The sequence below is a fragment of the Lineus longissimus genome, chromosome 11, assembly GCF_910592395.1.
Source record: "Lineus longissimus chromosome 11, tnLinLong1.2, whole genome shotgun sequence".
NCBI lineage: Eukaryota > Metazoa > Nemertea > Pilidiophora > Heteronemertea > Lineidae > Lineus > Lineus longissimus.
In genome coordinates, this window is record NC_088318.1 from 12,474,830 (window position 1) to 12,496,304 (window position 21,475).

Sequence of the window (21,475 nt, forward strand, 5' to 3'; positions counted from 1 at the left end):
ATTCTGTAGACGTTTTGCTGAAAGGTACAGTAATTTGTATTTTCGTGGGGTGATCATGTTTTGATGTGAAGTATCGATAATGCCATTAGTGTAAAGATGACACCGAGTGAACCTGATAATATCATGACTTATCTAGGTGAATCTCAGAGCCGGGCCATGTCAAGGTGTCAATACACACACTAGATAGCTTTTTAGTCATTGGGTGGGGGGTGGGGGGTAAAACACCTCTTTGTTCTCAGTCAGTCGGAAAGTGGGACAAAATCTGTATGAAAAACCCATCTGAGGTGACCCTTGGGGGACATTTCGCCCCCCTCAGGCTATGTAGCCTGGAACAGGCAGCACTGATACAGTCCTGTAATCAGGGCGAAGCTGCTCTATTACTGGGCTCCATACATATTATATTGGGTGTCCCAAGAAACAAACAATGGAATTTGTGATTCAGCTGAAGATCTCGAAAAGGTGGAGGTTTGCACATTTCAAATCAGATTGCTGCATACTCTTCAAAGAATTCCACATCTCGCCAGGCCGATTTGATAAATAATGCAAGCTGTTGGTGTAATCCTTGGCTATGCTGGGGTCTGCTTGGTTCAGACTGACTACATTATTTATCAGGCGTGAGTCACACATTGTAAGATTGCTCTGCAGATGGAAGGAGCTCGGGAATCGAGAGTAGTATCACACTATCAGTGAGAGTGCCTGCAGTTGTTGAAAGGAACGGCCAGAAAGAGCTGAAAACCTATGAAAGCGTATGGGTTTTCACAGGGCATGGTGTCGTTGCTAAAATCACATTCTCACAGTTCTTGATAGTACAGTTGATAGTGCAGTTGACTCACCTGGACATGATGCGCTCGCACTGTTTTCAAACAGCCCCAGCCACACTACTTCATACTGTAGCAAGAATGATAATTCTGTAGCGCCACCTATATGCTAAAAACTTTGTGGGGGATATTTTCCATGCTTGACTCCGACATCTGCTGAAATGACCTCTTAGGCCCACCATATTGTATTGTTTAATAATCAAAATAGGTGGGTTTTACAAAGATACAGACATCGTTCTTAGGGACAGAGCCTTTCTAGGCTCTGCGCTCTCGTTGATGCTCCTTGTCATGCCATTCAAGAATTCTATGACCATGGTCGATTGGAATTCTATAAGTCTCAGGTAAAGACCTGCAGCCAGGGAAGAGGAATTTGCAGCTGATGCAATGATAATATCGTCATTTGAACATTAATTCAATCGCTAAATCCAATATTAAACACGTACCTATCAATTTTTGTAGTATTGCTACTTGAGTCGCCATAATTTGTCGATATCTCGTTTAAAGATAATTATAATATTGGCGCCACGTTTTCAAAAACTTGTCCTTTGCTTTTCAAGGCGGTATCCTCTTTGATCATCGACTGTTGTGTTCAGTTGAAAGTGGTTCATGTAGGCCAAAGCTTTTCATCAATATATACACTGCTGGTATGAGAAGAAAGGATTTCATATCTTCCGATTAATAATAAGTAAATCTTATCTATGAATACTTGTCAAAAAAGCTTATTCCATGATTGTTAGGGAGTAATGTTTAAAGAATTAACAAGTATTATTCTGGAGATTACTGCATGAAACTTGTGAAAGGATGATATTAGCCAGGCCTCTGCTCTGAATAGGATTTCCGAAAAGGGAAGTATCGAGGAACATTAGCATTAATGACCCTTTCATGAGATATATCTGTCTAGTTACCTATTCTCATATAAGCGTATAAACCCTTTGATGTTTTGGGCATAATTCTTAAAATATCCTGTTCAATAAAAATGTTTGAGTTGGTCTTTAGCAGAACCTCTCTTGGAAGGATGCCCATGGGACTGACAGATCCTGTCCTTGTTGAGAGGTGTCTGGAATACAGAGGTCAAATTCGATGGAAATTACTATCTTTAGAAACAAATGCAGTGTCCTCATAGCAGACATGTCAAATATACATTCCATGTTCTAAAAATAGCTCAAAACAATTTTCAAATTGGTCTAGCTTTAATTCTTCTTGAAATACAAAAACACGAAATTTCTCCGTGGTGATATTCTTCTCCAGCTCCTACCATTGTAAAAATTGCCTTGGTTTCACCCTGACTGAACTAAGGATGCACAGTACATACAAGGTAGACTTCCTACCTAATGTAAATTGGGTTCATCTCTTCTACGCATGAAACAGAGTGATTAACACTGCAAGCCGTTCAAGATTTTTATCAAATTTATTCCAGTAAATCAATCTCTATTGTGTTCAATGATATTTATCCAAGTTAGTGTTGTGTAAAATCAATTTCTAGCTGTCTTATTTCTGCAATGTGTTTTCTGTTGCTGCGTTTATTTGAACTTGTCATATGGACAGACAACATTGACAAACCTATTTTCTCCAAGCTATGGGTGAAGTGACATGACGTGATAAAAGAAAATAGTTGAAGAAAAGTTGCTGATGTTCACCATCTGAACAACTCTTCTTCAAATGAATCCTAAATATTCCATCAGATTCACCAGAGGCCATTGCACGTACCCTCAAATTGTGACACATGAGTTAACCCTGCCGGCACGCGTCTTCATGCAAGTTTCCAATTGTCGGTCACTTCTCACCATTTAAACACCTGAGTGGAGTAAGGCAAGTTAGACCACGAGACCTGCCTAGAGTGTCACACTGACGGTCGGATTCGAACCAGGGAACTTGAGACCACTTTACAGGACATACATCCACCGCAGCTCTTTAGTGACTCCATCAATAGCCTAACTTTCGGTTAGTTAGAGTCCTTATCACAAGACCTTAGGAGAAGCGGTATAAGATAGCTGACGGTGTTTTCGGAACTGTCTGACTAGCCGGCTAGTGCTAAGCCACATCATGCTAGCATACAACTGGCGAACCCTGTCCATTACTCCCCCTTAGCTAACACTGCATTGATCACTGCATCTCTCAGCGACTCGCGTTGCCATGGTTACCAACACCTATTATTAAATCTGCCTTCTAACATGAAATATTCGGTTGTCCCTGTGCAATTGGCTCGGCTTCGTGTATTGCATGCCATTGTTGCATTGCGGATTTAGTATGCAGGCATTGTTGCTGTGGTTTCAACGAAAATGTTAGTGTCAATTTGGGGTAAAGTCCGCGTGGAGGGGGGAGGTGTGCATGCAGCGTGTTTTCAGATGTGGGGTCATCTCTCCCCTACCCCAACTCCCACCTTAATAACAGACATTGCCTATGGAGCTTCTTAAAGAGACTTGGCAATCTCCCAAGCCGTGTGTCTTGTATGTAATTCAGTAGAACCCCTCTACTATAGACACCCTCGGGACTGAACAAGTGCTGTCCTTTACAGTGAGGTGTCTTGATTAGAGAGGTCAAATTGAATGGAAACAACCAATTTGGGACCAAAACTAGTGTCCATAATAGAGAGGTTGTCCTTGATAGAGAGATGTCCGCTAAGGGAGGTTCCATTGTACTCCCTGGTAAACAGGATAACTGAAGAAGCCTGCAAAGCCGAGGAAAGCAAATCTGTACTGAGGAATGCTTCTCCGTGGGGCAAATATTTCTTACAGAACTGTAAAGATCTTATAAAACCCTGACAATATGCCAACATTTTACCTACATGTATTTCTGGGGGAAACTTTCGGCAGGTATTCGAATGGGTGTGAACGATTACAGAATTTGTAAGCAAGTGTTGTGGGTCCTTGGGCAGGTAACTTAGCTCTCCAGTAGAACCTCTCTATAAAGGATACCATTGGGACTGACAGATCCTGTCGTCCTGATTAAAGAGGTTAAACTTTATGGAAATGAATAATAGGGAAAAAGTCGCTGAGTCCTTACAGCTGACAAGTCAAATATACATTCCTGAGTAAGGCAGAAGCCGGGTACTCAGTAATGTTCATGTTGTGCATTTGGATACTGCTGAATGTAACCATTACCCCCAGAGTGCAAGACTCGAAAGTGAGGTATTCTCGGCAGACAACGTAGGAATTCGCTCATTTGCACATCTCTGCAGAGGTAAAGATGACCTTTAACACCATTATACCCTTAAAATATCTCTCTTAAGATAGTGATTTATAGATTATCATAATGATGCACTGACTGTTGGGGAGCCTGGACCAAATTTCATCTTAAGTTGGGTCAGTATTCTGTACATTTCATACAAAAATGTACTGATAATGATGCCAGACTCATTGATATCAACCCAAGTTATCATGTAGCTTTTCACATGGTTAGGTCGTTATTAGTACTAAATCTATTGACACAACTCCGGTGCATTATATTCCGTGTCGATTGCGGTCAGGATGACCGGCGATGATGTTCATGGTCTATCCACCGTGATGTCATCGGGTATCATTATTCTGAGTCACTAGACCAAACTGTCCTTGTCTTCACCATAGTTAACTTGACATCTATACAGCAACCCTTGATTGATTAAAATCACCATGGCGATAGCTCAAGTGGCACTTCACGACTTGGCGAGATTGAGAAAAAAAAAGCGTGTGTGTCGTAGTGTGGTATTGAATAAGCATGCCAGGAGGGATGACTTCTACTTGCTTGACGTGATTATTTCTGAGTAAGTTAGGATGACACACATTTGAAAGTTTGTTGATTTGTTCAAAAAAAGCTTGTGGCTCCCAGTCAGGAATTGACACATTTGGTTTTGACCCGCGTTTTGCACCATAGATACAATCTGAATGAACAGCTTGCTGGGACTGTTCTTCACCACCGTCACAACAATAGGCAGTCAGGAGAAAATGCTGCTGATGTTTTTTGCCTGACTAAATGCATTCATCTATCCTCACTTGCGTTGCTGCGCCTAAAAAAGTCATCGGACTCGGCTGGTTATAGACATCCTAACGTTAATGTTTTACCACCACTCCCCCTGCATTTATATCGATACCTCTCTTGGGCGGATTTAGTTGCTCCTCTCAGCACTGGAGGGATTCAAGCTTAAGGTCCTCTCGCATAGATTTTATTGGTTGCTATGGAAATAGATGAATAGACTTCGGAGCTGGCTGGGCTGGTTGTTATAGTATAGCAATGATGTAGTACACTGTAGAGTATACTGTGTGTCACTCGATGTGTATTGCTCAGACCTGTCGGTTCAGATTTTTTTGTAAATTTTCTCGTAATTGGTGTGTGTACTAGAGTGGGTTGAATACCTCAATTGTTCTAAATCATTTGTTTGCACATATCTAATCTTGAGAACGGTCAAATGTAGAAAATTCCTCAGCATTACCGCTTGAATATGATATCTCCACATAAGTGTGTTGTGTCACATATCATAGGAGAGGTGCTTGTTTTTTCTGCGACAACTGCACGCCCTAATGTGTATGAAACATGTTGTGAAATTCTTATGTGGAGGCAGGCCTGTAGCTAAAGAGACAGAGCCGCACTGTACTTTTGTTTTGGGAGAAATTATGGTAACGAACTTCGGGCCTGACTGGATTTTAAAAATATACTGTTTGTGAACAGATCCGATATCACTCAAATGGTGAGAACAAGTGTCTCCTCATTAAGAATTATCCGACCGTATTAAGCTAGTCCACAATTAATCAGACGGTTTCCATAGATACGGCTTAACTTTTTGAAATTAACAACTTATGGAAGTCATCAATTGTATTGGGTAATTCTTGAGGTCCTTGGATGGGGGCATTGGGATGAGGGGAGGTGTGGTGACAGAAGCTGTGGGGGTTGGTATGCAGCAACTCAAGGATGGCAGACGCAGGGATTGGACTCCTTGATGGAGGATGCAAGAGCAGTCACTCCCAGTCCCACATGAAGTGGGGTTTTGCTGCATGAGGTGTGTCGAAAAATGTCACCCAGCCTATTTTTGTTTCCGCTAATCGTCCGCTGAAGCTATTGTTTCAATATTTCGAGTATTTTCCCAGTGCCCATCATCCTCTGTCAACCACCAACTCCCTGTCGTATGAGATCGTTGGGACGTCGGAGTGGTACTTTGGAAACAACAGTCGCCTGTCACTTCGGAGGTCCCGGGTTTGATTCTCGGTCGGTCCCAATTGTGATAAAAAAAATTTTTCGACAGCATATTTTTCCTGTTGGGTCTCCGGTTTCCTCCTACGTACATTACACTGGCCCAATATTGATACTGATACCTGGTCCCAATGCCAGTAAAAACGAAAGACCTAATCCAAATGGACTAGCTTTAGATGGACTCCTCTTCCTGCCTGAAGATGGAGTCACTTGATGAAAAAAACAATTTGCACCCAAACGTAGTGGCACACAAATGCTCACAAGTCTATTCTGGGAAGTATACCACGGAGAATGAGATCTTCAGGCAAGAGAAGAAGAAAAAGTCTATGACCACCTCAGCCAAATGACCCGTCAGGAGTTGGTACATTGCATTCATGAAATGTACAGGGCGGCCCTTAAATTCATGTCGAAAACAATCCATATATGGAAGGACATAAATTTTGCAAAACGTTTTGTACACAGCTGTCACATTCGCATGCCAACAGAAGGAAAAAAATGCAAAATAATGTGTATATGACAACAATAGTGCGATTAATTCACAGATGTAATCAATTTTCTATGAAGAGCATGACATGATAAGTTGTTTTTACTCCCATTTCAAACCAGACCTACAAAACATTGTGATTTTCATGAACGTTCTTTGCTGTCATATTGTGCTATTGGAGTTGTGCGTTGATTAATTACTTCATCATGTTCGTGGCAACTAACATCCGGAAATTTCAAAGGTCACAGTTGCTTCTTGGAAAGGGACAATCTGTCATGCAAGGTGTAGTTGTAGTTTTTTCTTGGGAAACCCTGTATTTGAAGATTGTATTACTTACTATAAATTCAAAACATCTTTCTTTTACGTTACTAATCTTTATACTACGATGTTCAGAACTGATTCTGTTCATGGCGTCTGCAGGGCTTGTAAAACGCCATGCACACAAGCAATTTTTTATCACTGTGACCTGCTTTCAGAATAACCTTAGACAGTATTTTTGTTGTTTGGTCAATGTTTGTTTTTGTGATTCAGATACATTTTCAGTGAACGCCTTTGATGAATCTGGCCGTTATGCTGTGTCATCGATTGTCGCGTATGATTTTTAATTAGAAATTATGTTTATTCATGTAAACGTCGACCGTAGGTCATGCATATTCATGAATGCAACAATATTGAAGTAATTGAGGCAAGATCCTGTCTGATCCATTGTCATGTTTTTGTTCAAGGAATATTGACCTAGATGGGTTGTAGGAAAATGTGACATATATTATGCAGGCGATTGGGCTGGGTTCGGCAGGATCCATTTTATGATACAGATCAGCCATTAGGCACAAAATGCATAGAACTACCGATGTAAATGGTCTGGGATTGTTTCCAAATGATATTGACACTGCGAGAGAATGTGAGTGGTGTATTTTGTACAGTATTAATGGTTACTGCAGGCGATGCTGGATTTAATTATCATGGATGCCTGGAGACCTGGCAGGAGATTGGGAAGTGTGGTTTTCACACGCGGAAGTAACATGTGTACATCTGTGTAGGGAGGTGGGTGTATGTATTGGCATGCTTCGTCTGGCTTTGTATCACTGTTTAGATAGTCACAGAGAAAAAAGGTTGCTGATGATATTGTTATCACTTCTATTGAAATAGCAAGGAGTTTTAAATCATTTAGGTGAAGACTCTTTTACAGGAGTGACTGCTATTCGTATTTCATCTGCTGACAGGAAATGTGGTACGCAATGCCTTAAGGCAGTTATCATGAATGCAACTTAGCTGAAACTTGGTATATATTTGTATATCTTTCAATAATGCTGTTGTGTAGATTGATAATGATATACTATGTTGCTAATTTCAGTTGTTTCACATGCAAAATGAGTGAACAACAGCACTGTTTCTTTTTTTACCTGTGCCACGAGAAAATACTTTTGGACACAACCTTGCTCATCCATTGTGCATGGACCTCTGCAAAACTTATTTTAGTTTTTCCTAGGTGTCTACTTCATAGCAAAACTTCAACATGGTCGATTATCGTCTGGCAAAAAACACATCAGAAGTCCGATCATGTGGCCTATATCACTTTGTCGAGACAAAAATAGTTGTGCTTTTCACAAAGAATACATCTACAGAAGTCAGTTCTTGCCAGATTGATATGTTTTTTGACAAAATTACAGGCTGTTGTTAGTATTTATCAGCTCAAAGTGAAATGTTAAAGGTCAGATCCTTTTAAAGTACCTAGAGTCTGCCAAAGTGCGATTGGATGAATCTGATATTTTTCATTTGAATTTTGAGCTGGACTTGTAGTCGATAAAAGTTTTGAATAACAATATCACGAACTGATGTGGACTGTTGTGATAAATTGGCTGTTCTGGCTTCCTAGGCTCGTTGGTCTTTCCCCACTTTGAAATAACCAACAAAAGCATGTTGAAAATATGTTGAAAAGCGCTTTGAATTTTCGAAATTGGACAAAAGATAATCTCTTTTGAGGCATATCTTGCAAGTTAGGGCAATTCTAAGGACAGCATTTTAGCATGAGTTTTTTTTCACTCTTTTTCCTGAGGCAGTGTCACATCCCTGGTGGTGTGAATGAGTAATTGAACTAGATCCAAGTTGCCCTTCTGGTTAAACCTGACATTAGGAGGCAACAGAATGTCCTGTGAAATGGAACATAGAGAAGATAAAGAGACATTTTCTAAAGGTTGGTTCTAATTGATTATCAACCCAGCTCTGGCTCATATGATAGTATTTAAGTTCTGCTTTGAATTCTTTTATTTGGCTGAAGTAGGTGGGGAAGTGGGCGTGAACAATGCCTTCAAACAATACTACAATCGAATTGATGCACTTTACGAAAAAAAGTTATAATCGAACTGTAGCATAAACTTCATAACACAGATAATAGAGATAATTGCGTTGTGATTAATAGTGTTTGGGCTCATCATCAGAAATAAAGGTTGTGGATGCAACTCACAGAAGCATCAGTGGAGTTACGATCATCTCAGTGTCCTTGAGCAAGCAACCTAACCCTACATTGCCAGTTCCTACATCCTGGGTGATGATGTACGACCAGAATAATCTTAGGTGTCGCTCGAATTTGGAGCGCCTGAACAAGGGTGGGGGAGGGTACAGAGTTTGTATTGACCACTGCATAAATTTAAAGCGCTTTGAGAATGTTGTTCATTGTAAAGCACTGAAAAGAATGTTTTGTTTATTTTGTTGATAAAGGACCTGATGCTGTTTGTTGTTGTTCACCAATATGTTTACCAACAGAAGTAAACGACAAGAATCCATCGGCACAGACGACCATATGGCACTGAACAGAATGCAAATAGACAAAACTGCAGCCATTATTGGAACGGATGCAGGCCATATACATACATCCTGATAGCCACAGCGCTTTATGATGATATAGTAATACAGTTTCTGTGTATTTTATGTAATAATGACATTTGATGATCATGCCCAATCATCTAATTATATTGTCAGTGGTTTTATTTGGCCTGGTCTGGGGAAAGGCTGTATTTACAGGGGTGGATCCTGTTTGCAATAACATCTCAAAGGCCTCGCGTAGCCTACAGCCAAACTAGGAAATCTATTGATAAAAGATACACTCGAAATGTCAGTCATTTTCAGTCCAACCAAAGAAAGGCAAAAAATTAATACATTCTTTCTCTCTGCAGCTTATGGTTCCAGTCAAGTGCTTTTCCCAAGTTTAAAACAATGATGACCAATGTTTTTCTGTGTCTTTCTAGCCTGATGTGAAAATGGTGTTTTGTTTTCTCATTCCAGCAATGCTTTGCTCAAGGTGTGACAGCAAAGTAAAGAAAAAACGATAAAGTATGTCACTTTGCTGTAAAGTGCTTTGCACAAGTGCACAATTATGGCATATCATGTTATTTACTGTATCATTTCAGTCTGATGCGAAAATGGTGTTAGATGTGATAGCAAGGATGGAGGACACGGAACCATTCTCGGAGGAACTGCTGGCCGCCATGAAGAGGCTTTGGGCAGATAGTGGGGTACAAGAATGTTTTGGTAGATCCAATGAATACCAACTGAATGACTCAGCAAAATAGTAAGTGATTTTTTGTCATAAGTGCTGCATTTGACTTGGCCTAGCTCATGGTAAAGTTGTTAACAGTACCCCAGCTACCTCTTGGTTGGCCTCATTATACAAATAGTGGATGTTTGGGAGTCCGATATGGAATTTTGATGGACGAAGAAATGTCATGGCGGACGAGGCTTATGTCATGGCGGACGAGGCTTAAACATCCACTATTTGCTATATTATGCAACCAAATGTCTTGGCAAAGAAATCAACGACGACCATCCAAGATCATTTGTAAACTTCATTTTGATTGGATTAAAACCTTTTAGGATCCGTTACGACATTTTTTTGGATCCGTTATTGCTTTTTTGGATCCGATACGATGTGATGACTTGAAATCACATGATGTGAATCGAGTTACGCTATTGGCCAAGAACATTTGGTAGCATAATATTGTAAAATGGTAAAAGTATCCCAGCTAGCTCTTGGTTGAATTGGTAAAGATGTCCCAGCCATCTCTTTGCAGCTCTCATGGTAACGTTGGCTAAAGAGTCCCAGCTAGCTCTTGGTTGGTCTCACGGGAGGTTGGTAAAGGTTTGCCCCAGACCCTGGTGTGAGCCCATGGTGTAAACTAGTAGAGGAGTTCTGGAGTGAACTCAATCCTGTGAAGTTACGAAGATCACACCTTGATGAAAACACTCCTTTTCCTTCGTTTTTACCAGAAGGTGAAGGGTGGGTTTCAAATTCTATAGGGGGTGAAAGCGGTCCTTGTCACCTCACAAACTGTTTCTATGAGATGACATGTTTCTTGGTTGAAAGGGACATAAGGAGCAAAATGGTATCCCCTGGTAACCAGTATGAACAGTTAGGGAATATCGGTGATAAAAAGTCCTTGTACAATCATGAATAGTACCAAATCTACAAACCTGAGACAGCTGAAACACATTTCGGCCTGTTAGTAAACCTAAATCAACCCAGCCGTAGCCTCCCTTTATTATCCTGCTAGATGCAGCACCACATCTGTTGCTGGAGCCCCTTGATATTAACAGCTTTCTGGGATGCTGAAATGACGTCATCGCTGCAACCTATCGCAAGCTGAATGACGTCTGTTTGCATGATTACAATAGCAGAGGAAGGTGGATTACCACTGCTATCGAGTGCTTCGATTCACATGACGGTTTTTCCTTTTGAGGTTTTTGAGGTGTTTGTGTTGAACGTTTGGTAGTATCGTCTGCTCAATCTGACGAAATATTTTAGAAGAATGAAGAAACATTGTTCAGGTTGTTAATCAGTCCATCTTTTTGTTCAAATATTTTCCGAAACGGTGGCAGAATATTGAGAGCTACGAGAAAATGCGTTGAGAGGATGTCGTCTGCTGAAAGCTGGAGTGTTGAGCACAGGGATGTGACATTTCCAGTTTTCTGGAGGATGTCCGTTATTTTTCTCCTAAAAAGGGTTTAAGTTGACCGCAGAAATGGAAAGATTTATGCTGCAGCTCTCTGTAAAACTTTAAATTTTTTTTTTCAAACCAATAATAAGCATTTTGGGGGTATATTTGGCAAGTGGGGGCATTTCTAAGGACAAGGTTTCCATATGGAAAACGTTTCTGCATTTTTTTCACGCTGTGCACTGTCACATCCTTGAAAGCACCTGTCTAGGTAACAGTGTCACTGAACTGCTTCCCTGCTACTATCCAAGCTTCCCTACAGCTCCATATGCTGCCCAAGTACGCCAGCAGTAACTCGGAAGCACGGCTATAAACCCGCCCAGTTCGCTTGCTCCGTTGTGAATGGCGTTACCACGGATGAAATGTACATAGGCTACGACTATACCTTTCTGTGTAGGTCTGGCAGTGTTATTGATTTTTACAAGCCAGAGTCTACAGGTAGAAGTGTACTATGGCTCCAGTGTAGGCTGTCGGAGGAAAGCCGCGGCGGTGATTTGTCTAGGGCAGGCACAAATCCCAGACTAGTAAACAGGAGAGCAAGAGCTAGTCATGACGGGGTTAGTTTGGTTGTCTGTCTCCTTTGATTTAGCACTTAATCTCCCTGAATGAATGCTGGTTTCTCTGGCACTTGTTCAGTGTACCTTTTCCCCTGTCCTATACAGTGAGGAGGGGGAGGGGGTAATATCTGTCCCGACGTCCCGCTATAAAAATGTCCGGTAATTCCCAAATTCCAGAAAGACAATTTCTGCTCATGGTGTTGTTTTTACACAGAGAGATAAAAGCTCAGTTGTGTTGTACATCTTTTCGCCTTTGACACGATTTTCTATTGTCTAATTTGCATATTTCTTATCTCACAGCTTTTTAGATGACCTTGATCGTTTAGGAGCTAAAGACTACATGCCAACCGAGCAGGATATACTTAGAACAAGAGTAAAGACCACTGGTATTGTAGAAGTACACTTCTCATTTAAGAATTTAAATTTCAAGTAAGTAAATAGAGATTCTCTGTCCGACCCTTTTCCTCTCTTCCATCCCCACTTGGAGTCTTCTTTGAACTTGTGACATCGACCAGTAAGGTTGTGATTCCCCAAAAGAACTGACTTGAATCAGTGGAATATGGTTTTGTGCTGCGTGCATAACCCAAAGGTTATGGGTTCAACTCCTAGTAGAATCACATCTGATTCAGTGTCCTTGAGCAGAACACTTAGGCATGCAGTTGCTTCTCTTGGGCAGGTATACCAGTTATAAAGGACAGTAGTCCTTTATTTGCAAGAGTTCTTTTTTTGGGGTGTGAAAAGTCACATCACTAATGATGGCAGCCTGGTTGTGATAGTGTCTAAATGTGTCTAATGGATTATCGATCAAGGGATTATCCAGATTGTTTCCTGTCGTCAATAATGCAGCTTATTCACTGAACCGGAGGACAGAAATATATGATGTTTTGTTTTTTGATGGGCTATTAAATATCGAATAACTAGATAGTGATTTCATTAGAAAATGGCTACCTTTGGCAGTTTTTGACATTATAGGAACAGCCAGATCCAAGAACACAGCAATATATGATGTTTTAGTTTCTAAGTTAGCTTTCAAATATATAATAATAATAATAACATTTGGGAGTCTGTGACATTATAGAAACGGGCAGAACTGACTTCCCCCTAATGAAAAAGCTTGATGGGATGTAGAGCAAATATATGAATGTTTTGGACTTGTCATTAATCGATGTCCTGCACTGCGCGACCTCATATTGCATTATGCTTTACATATAGCATGATAGAGATTTTCCACGCTAACCGAACTGAAATCAATTAACATTATATGCTACAATTGTACTAAAATTTTGGTTCAGGTTATGTTGACATTTATCAAGTAGATATCAATAAGTCAAAAAAGCGATGATCTGTGTGCCTAGGGTGTTTCAATAAAGCAACGCAGTCAAGCATATCATGAGAATCACATATTCGGGCTAATTAGTTAATTGTTAATTAGTGATTGATGACAGTGTGACATCAACTATTGATATATCATCAAATTTGATAGCCAGTCAGATTCTAACTTCACGCTGTAGTTTCTTGGTGTCAAGCTTACCACCTTGTGTCGAATACAGGTTACTCATTTTCTCGTCTCTTTTCAGATTATTTGACGTGGGAGGTCAGAGGTCAGAACGTAAAAAGTGGATTCACTGTTTTGAAGATGTTACAGCAATTATTTTCTGTGTAGCAATGAGTGAATATGACCAAGTGTTACATGAAGATGAAACAACAGTAAGTACAGTACCAGTCACAAGTAACATGCCTTGTCACGTGCAGTATTTGCGACGACATCGGGCTGTGTCAGACACATCTCGATGATGTTTTCACGTGTTTAAAGTACGCTGTACAAGATCTACCATGGGTGTTGATTTCGTGGTGAGTAAACTTGTCTCACACCTCTTTCGATGCCCTATTTGGGCTAGCCCAGTACATGAAGTTCGGGAACTTGTAAATAGTCTGTAGCATGATACTGGTGGACGTAATCGCTAACCTATTGTATATTGCGCATTGTAATCACATACCTGTTTGATTGTTTATTGCGTGATGTTTACGCTGACCTATTTCTTCCTTCATTTCAGAATCGCATGCAAGAGAGTCTGAAACTATTTGATTCAATTTGTAACAACAAGTGGTTCACAGACACTTCTATAATTCTCTTCCTCAACAAAAAAGATCTATTTGAGGAGAAAATAAAGAAATCACCACTTACAATATGTTTTGCAGAATACACAGGTGAGTGAAGTACTTTAGGTACAGACTGTACTGGTACTACCCAGTGCATAGGTCGCGCGTAAGTTGCACATAGGTCGCACCTAGGTTGCACGTAGTGTACGCGAAACATAGAGCGATATGCGCGTCACTGGTCCGTCATTGATGCACAACTTGGCACATCACTGACGCAAAGCAGGACGGACGTCATTTGTGATTTGGACTGTTGTGCTCTCTCTGGCTTTTGGGAGCTTGTATTAAAACTAACGTTCTCTCGTCTCGCGTTGCAGGCAAACAGACATACGAAGAAGCAGCTGCGTACATCCAGCTTCAATTTGAAGCGAAGAACAAAAGTACGGCTAAGGAGATTTACTGCCACCAAACTTGTGCCACTGATACCAACAACATCCAATTCGTTTTTGACGCCGTAACGGATGTCATCATAGCAAACAACTTACGAGGCTGCGGCTTATATTAAACAAATTCAGCATGTTGCCTGCATGAGTGAGACTGTGTGAGTCAATCGCCTCGACCGATTGGCTAAAATTCAGAACATTGAAATTCTCTTTCCGCGATTACGCGTCAAGTATGGTGAAGCACAAACAATTAAAGACGGCCTAGTCAGTAGTGGAGTTTTTATTTAGCGTATGTGAATCTTCGGGCAACGACTAGGACTGGTTATCTTGAGACTAGTAACGTCGCCTATCATACTTATCCATCAAAAGAGTTTCTTACCATAATTGTAAAAATCTGGTTGGTTTTTTCTCGCTCTATCCGCGCATTTGTCTTGTCGCCACACCAACAGTACTTAGCGGTAAGATAACTTTTCGATGGCTGCAGGCGCCAAAAATGGAAACTCTGTATTTTTTAAGGAAATCTTAGTTCAAAAATATGTAAATGTGTCAGCTTGACCAATCGAATAACAAAGCTGAAATGCAAGATTTTAAATATAGTGTTAATTTATATATATGAAAGTGTATTACTAGTCCAAGCTATGTATACTGAACTGAATGATACTGAACAACTCATATGAGGCTCATGTTGAATACTTATCGGTCAGAAAAACGATGGTTAGCCATCTAGATATTTTGGGTGATTTTCCATCCAAATTGAGAGTGTACTAAATTGGTTTCGCTTCATACATCTCAGCTTCTCAGTTCTGCAACTGTAATGTCTCAAATTTGGCAAATTGTGTTAATAAGATAGACACCTGTATATAACGTGCGCACATGGCCAGTCAAACTAAGGCTGGCATGGACTAAACACAATGTTGTGGACCAACCAAAATAAAATGGACATCCATCAATTTATGTGGGTGTGAATTCATCCCGAGGAGGTTGAAGAGGATCTTACAAGAAAAAACTTTGACATTTTGAGAAAATTCACATGAAAATGTCTCGGCACATTTCGGATGTTATTTCATCCAAGTTTTCGGATGGATCTCTGTCCTTTTCTGACTGTAGGCTAGAACTGCATGCACACTGTGTTGTGCTTTGCGTGATGAGCGTGGGACCATTGTTCGTGTTTCCCCTCGAAGATTTGAGAAACTACCAGGCCTTGTCTTATGTAGGACGAAAAAATATTCGCCTGATTCTGATTGGTGAGGGTTAATTTCCTTATATGCATCAACTATGGATTTTTCAGTCAGTTTACATCTTGATCAAATATTCCAAGATATCAGTTCCTTCTTATGTGTAGTATATAGAAATCACCATTGGAATGGATAAACTACTCAAATAGTCAAATATTTCTTATGTTAACATGCACAAGTGCTGGTTAAACCAAATTTCGAGAAAAAAGATCCACTTAAGTTGCTGCAACAAATTATGAGTTGTGCTCTTATCAGAAACAGGTATATTTTTTGCCTAACCCTGCCTTATAGTGCGTTTGTTTCTGGGCGTGTTCAGAGGAGGGTTCGATCGACACATGTTGAGATGGCTTCGCAACGGAGCACACCCTGGAGAAATGGACAGTCAATCATGATGTTATTTATATTAAAAAAATGAAATAACCTAAAAATAATGTACGTATCATTAACTGCAAGTAATTTATACAAAAACTAGGTTTGCCAAAAACCTGACATATCATCTTCACTATTATATAACATGTATGTTTGTTATTATAACATATGCTTTTCTATCAAGACTGCACTGAGCTCGACTGTCGGATATATCAACGTTCTGCATGTACGGATCAGGCGCTGTTTATGTGGTAGTTAACAGCCCTAGGTTTCAACGGCCATAAAGCCTATGCATCAGAAGTTACAAAATGAATTACCATCTCTTTCTTTGTTGCAACGAATGGGCGCTAAAGGCTGCTGCACACAGGCGATTAACACAGTCGCAATCGTCATTGCGACGAAAGTGTCCTTTGTTGTTAAAATGTGAAAAGTTGAGGCAACATTTTCAATGGTAATTTAAGTCAAGGGAATGTTTATACATGTACCAGGATTTTTGTCACCGTGTGCGGCAGCCTTAAGATTGGCATTATGTCGGTGGCACAGAAGATACAAACTTATTTATAAATGAAAGTATATGTTTATTAGTTCATTTGGGGGCAATTTAATCTAGTTTGGACTGGGAAGATTATTGTGGAGCAAAACAAGACAAGAGGCCCAAGGGCCTGCCCTGGCCGGGAGTAGCTGACGTCTGCCTGTCTACCTGTAAGGCAGAACAAAATTGTCTTTTCCCAACTGGGAACCAGGGTTATTTTGGTAAAAATATTGAATTCAGTGAAATTACTTTTTGGCCTTTAAAATGTATTGGTACAATTGGGAGGGTTGGATGATTCAAAAAATAGTTCTGAAACTTCGAAAGTTTCAAAGGATGTTCTTTTGAATGACATCAGCTCTGAAACAATCTTGATCTTGTCTTGTTTTATGACAAAAATCTTTTGCAGTTCCGGCGCGGGGAAGTTCAGAATGACATGCTTTATACTGTGCTTAAAGTTTCATGAAATGTTTTGTGAATGTCTGACTTCAGTCTTCGATAAAGGTCTTCAGTTTAAAGGGAATATCTCGCAAATGTATCTTTGTGCTCGTTAAAACAGGAAATTAAAGGACTACACATTTTTGCGGGGTATTCCCTTTAAGCTGATTTTAGTGTATGTATATGATATATGTATCTTTACAGTCCTTTCCATTCAACAGGCGTCTACAGGGTGTATCAGTGACAAAGACATTGTCAGCTAATGAGACGTTTGATAAAGAATTATTGAATACCCGCTGTATAGGCACTGTCTGCACTTGCACCTCTCTGTTAATTGTAATTTATTTATTTATGAAAATGAAAAACTGCTTTGCAATGGAAGCGATGGGTGGATCTAGGATGGAGTGAAAGCTAACCGTATTAAAGGAAGGCCAACAAAACTTACATGATATGCTATAAATTCTATGCTTATTTCAATGAATTTGGTGTACTATTTCATAATAGTTTTTTTCGGTACATCCTGTAGATGTATATCTAGTGTTGGACGGGCCATGTGCAATTTGCTCAGTTAGAGGTGTTGCTGTTGTAATGCAAAGGACTGAGCCCTGTTCATAATGCAATTGTCTCAGCTACACCCTGATGGTTCTAGTCATCCATATAGCCGTGGAATAGCCTCCCAGTAAGATGGGAACAGTTCTCCATATAGGCATGGAGTAAGGCATGGTTCTCCATATAGCTTCCCAATAAGACGACTACAGTTCTCCATATAGCCGGGGAGTAACGAAGCATGGTTCTCCATATAGCTGTTGAATAGCCAAGTACGATTTTCCATATAACCGTGGAGTAAACCTGCTATATACATGTGGGAATGAGACTCGGGCCTCTCTTTTGGCTTTTAGAACTCAGGGTTTTCATGATATGGAAATGAACTCGAATGCTGTTGATAATTTGATGCCTTTTGACGGTACACAATAAGAAAATCTCAAATCAGATTTCAAAGTTTGAACAGATGTGGCCTTTTAAAGCACAAAAGTTGGAACTTATTACAGTGTCTTTTTATCGATAATTATCATTTTTGACAGGTTATTCCTCGGCTATGTGGACCGTCTTCTCTTGGGTGATGTAAGAGTTGAAGAAGGCCGGAAATTCATTACAAACTATATGTGTATCTCCATTGGAGGGATAAAATCAAAATTACCACTTAACCCCTTGTTTTCATGTGGCCATGTGAGCTAGTATGCCAATGATAAGAAATAACTGCCAAAGTGTATTGACATGAAACCTGTAATTTTGGAGTTCTACAGGGTGTCCCCAGAAATAGCCAATGACTTGATGAACAATCCTGTAATGTGACCAGCTCTGGCAAAAGGGTCCACGTGTACAAAAAAATTTAAGTGTGTTATTAGTATCGGATGATTCCTCACACAATTACCTTTTAGGTATGATAAATGACAATCTCTGAAGGATTGACTGAGATACTGATTTCGAAATACATCACGCTTAGTTTATAGCTGAGAAAACCTTGTCCTTACATAGGTTACTTAATTGAAGTGGTATTCGAAGGAGCATATTGTTTGCTGTATTTCATAGCTGTAGTGGTCTTTCTCTAAACATCTCTAAACATAAATGAAGTAACTCAGAAAAGTCATAAATGCAACGTGTATCCTTCAGGCAGTGCTGGTCGCAAAGATTTTCCAGTTAGTCTAGATGATGGTATATATATACTTTTGTATCCCGGATGGCATTTATATGGCTATATATTCAAGATTAGTATTTCCACTTCATTTTCTCTTGCATGCTTCAAAAGATTTCGGGCAACGTTTTTGGGACATTCTGTATCGTGATGAACTTGATTGGAAGCGTAATGATTTTAAGGGGAAACCACATGAAATAAAGGGATTATGTCGTACTATATACTTATTTGCATGCATCGTGTCTGGGAGTCGAATCGGCGAATGCTTATAGGGCATCGGACGAAGCTAGATTCTACGTTTTGTATCGCCATGGCAACCTTCGTCCTTCTGAAAATGTAGGATCACCTCATGTCAAAAATTGCAAATACCTTTCGCTTTATTGACCCTTTCAGGAAGAAAGGCATGTTCCTGAATAAAATTCATTTCACCTGGCGGGAACCAAAATACATTGCATGTTCTGCAAGCGTTTATGCGATTTTTGGTGGAGATGAACCGTTGAGAACACTAACGGAAGTACCCAAGTCCAAATCATCCGCGATTTATCAAATTCCCTCTTCTGTTTCTGAACCGTATTTTATCAAGGTCGATCTAATTAGAAAGCATTTTGATTGCAAAACATACAGGTCTATTGATCTAATTAGAATAAAATGGATTATACCACCCCAATTGGTCTGGACTTGGAATATTTCAAAATTTTCACAATTTTTCTGCCCCTCATTCCTCAAAGGGTTAATTGTGTACTACTACTAAGAATAGACAAAATATGACCAGCTCTGGTATATGTATATGATGTAGTCCTTTTAATATTTAATACTCAAAACTCAGATAGAACAACATTATTCTTGTAACATTTAGTTTAAATTTTCAGGTAGTAGCAATTGCATAGTTAAATAATGTGTGAGTAAATTATTTTTTATCCGTCTTCTATCGATGATGTTCTTAGTAAGGAAAGCTAGTAATTTATTTATTCAGGGAAGTCTCCTGAATATGCAGTGTATACTACCGCGTGTTGGAATATAGATGTTATGATGACTATTTTGTTCAGATCCTGGTGTCCTCTTTTATAAAAGTCTGCCGAGCATTTTGTGCGTCCTCTGCCAACTCTGGTTGCCGTGGCAACAAGCAACTTTTCTGCACTTGCAATCAGATTGCTACTAGCAACGGGTAGCAACAAGAACTTGCTAGTTGTTGAATTTTGTGATTACTGATGACCAATGGTCACTGGCAGTTACAAACGGTTACGAATTCAAACTTATTGTGCCCTTAGCAACTAGTGGTTAGTGACAAACAGTTGCCAGTGGCAACCAGTGGTTGTCAAAGGAGTTGCAGTTGCCAGTGGCGGCTTATGCTTGTCAGTGGTGAAGAAAGTGACTAAAAGTGACTAAAAGGTTGCCAAAGGTTGACTACTGGTTGCCAATGGTTGAGCAATTTCCAATGGTAGCAAATAGTTGCCGGTGATGAAAATGGTTGCCATCGGTGACTGCTTGTTACCAATGGTAATAAAAACTGTTACCATGGTGACGACGTCCTTCAGACAAAGCTGATATCTCTTTAAATTCTTAGTTGCTAGGTAGACGAAATTTGTAAATGCATTTTTGCCAGATACGGCCAATTTGTGTAACCAGTTATTGTGTATCCAGTTAAGCCTGTACAGTGTCACAACGTTTCTGGCCCAAAGAGAACATGGCACGTTCTTTTCTAGCCTTCTAGTGGTCATAGGTAGCTGGTAGTGCTTGATTGATGTAGTCTCATCTTGGGGCTGCATCAGACATACTGTACAATGTTCAGTGTTGTGGTTTCTTGTTGAAACATTAAACTTGAAATAAAACCTTTAGCGTTTGATTTTTTTGTCTCGATGTTGGTGTAAAGTATTTGTAGGCCTATGTGGTCTGCCGGACAATTCTGTAAACCTGTCTGTCAATAATCTTAGGTCTTGATTGAACTGACTATCATAATGGTGTCTATGCTAAGCTGACAGAATCTCTGGGCCCCTTTCGGAGTTAAATGCACCATCAGATGTATATGCGTGCACCAAGCCTTCTGTAGTTGAGGCCATTGACACCAGATGTCAGCGTCGCATAATGGGTGTAGCTCATCAACATAATGCCACAGTCTTGGTTCATGACATTTGTTCCTGGTCGACGATTACACTGCGGGCAATTATATTGTGTTGACTTGGATAAAAAGTACTGTACGATCTGATGTGGCTAGCCATTTTAACCCATTGCAGGGGAAGATCCACGAGCAGGAAAAAGAGGGGCAATGCACTACATTTCTCATCAAAACTCCTGCTGTGTTCCAAAATTTCATAGTCAATTATGGTAGTCTCCCTTTAATTCAAACCATTTCCAATAATTGCATAAATTTTCGATTATCTCAACAACCTTTACATGGTGCCTGCATGTCAGTTGGGTGGGGCTAGATTCATGCATTATTTCATTGTGTGCATGCATGCAATCGTAGATTATCGAATCAAATTGCATTGAAATTAACTCTGCAACAATCAGTTGATGACCTTTGCATTGGCACGTTTAGCACAGGAACTCAATTTGTAACGTGATTTCAAGTTTATTGGACCAGAAAATGTCTTGCACTGCTGACTCTGTTGTCAGACCTTAATTGAAGCAGCAGGTCCTGTTTTGTCCTTAAAAAATATCTTCCGA

At 40.0% G+C, this 21,475-nt stretch overlaps 1 protein-coding gene across 1 annotated transcript in view; it reads left to right on the top strand.

Annotated features, from left to right (window-relative positions):
* Positions 1–20,654, top strand: part of LOC135496363 (guanine nucleotide-binding protein G(o) subunit alpha) — a 30,783-nt gene extending 10,129 nt beyond the window's left edge. Inside the window, exons 4-8 of the mRNA XM_064785652.1 lie at positions 9,870–10,030; positions 12,308–12,436; positions 13,585–13,714; positions 14,062–14,215; positions 14,482–20,654. Coding sequence (XP_064641722.1) covers positions 9,870–10,030; positions 12,308–12,436; positions 13,585–13,714; positions 14,062–14,215; positions 14,482–14,669 — 762 coding nt within the window. The 3' untranslated portion in view covers positions 14,670–20,654. The remainder of the gene's footprint in view (positions 1–9,869; positions 10,031–12,307; positions 12,437–13,584; positions 13,715–14,061; positions 14,216–14,481) is intronic.
* Positions 20,655–21,475: the final 821 nt, after the last annotated feature.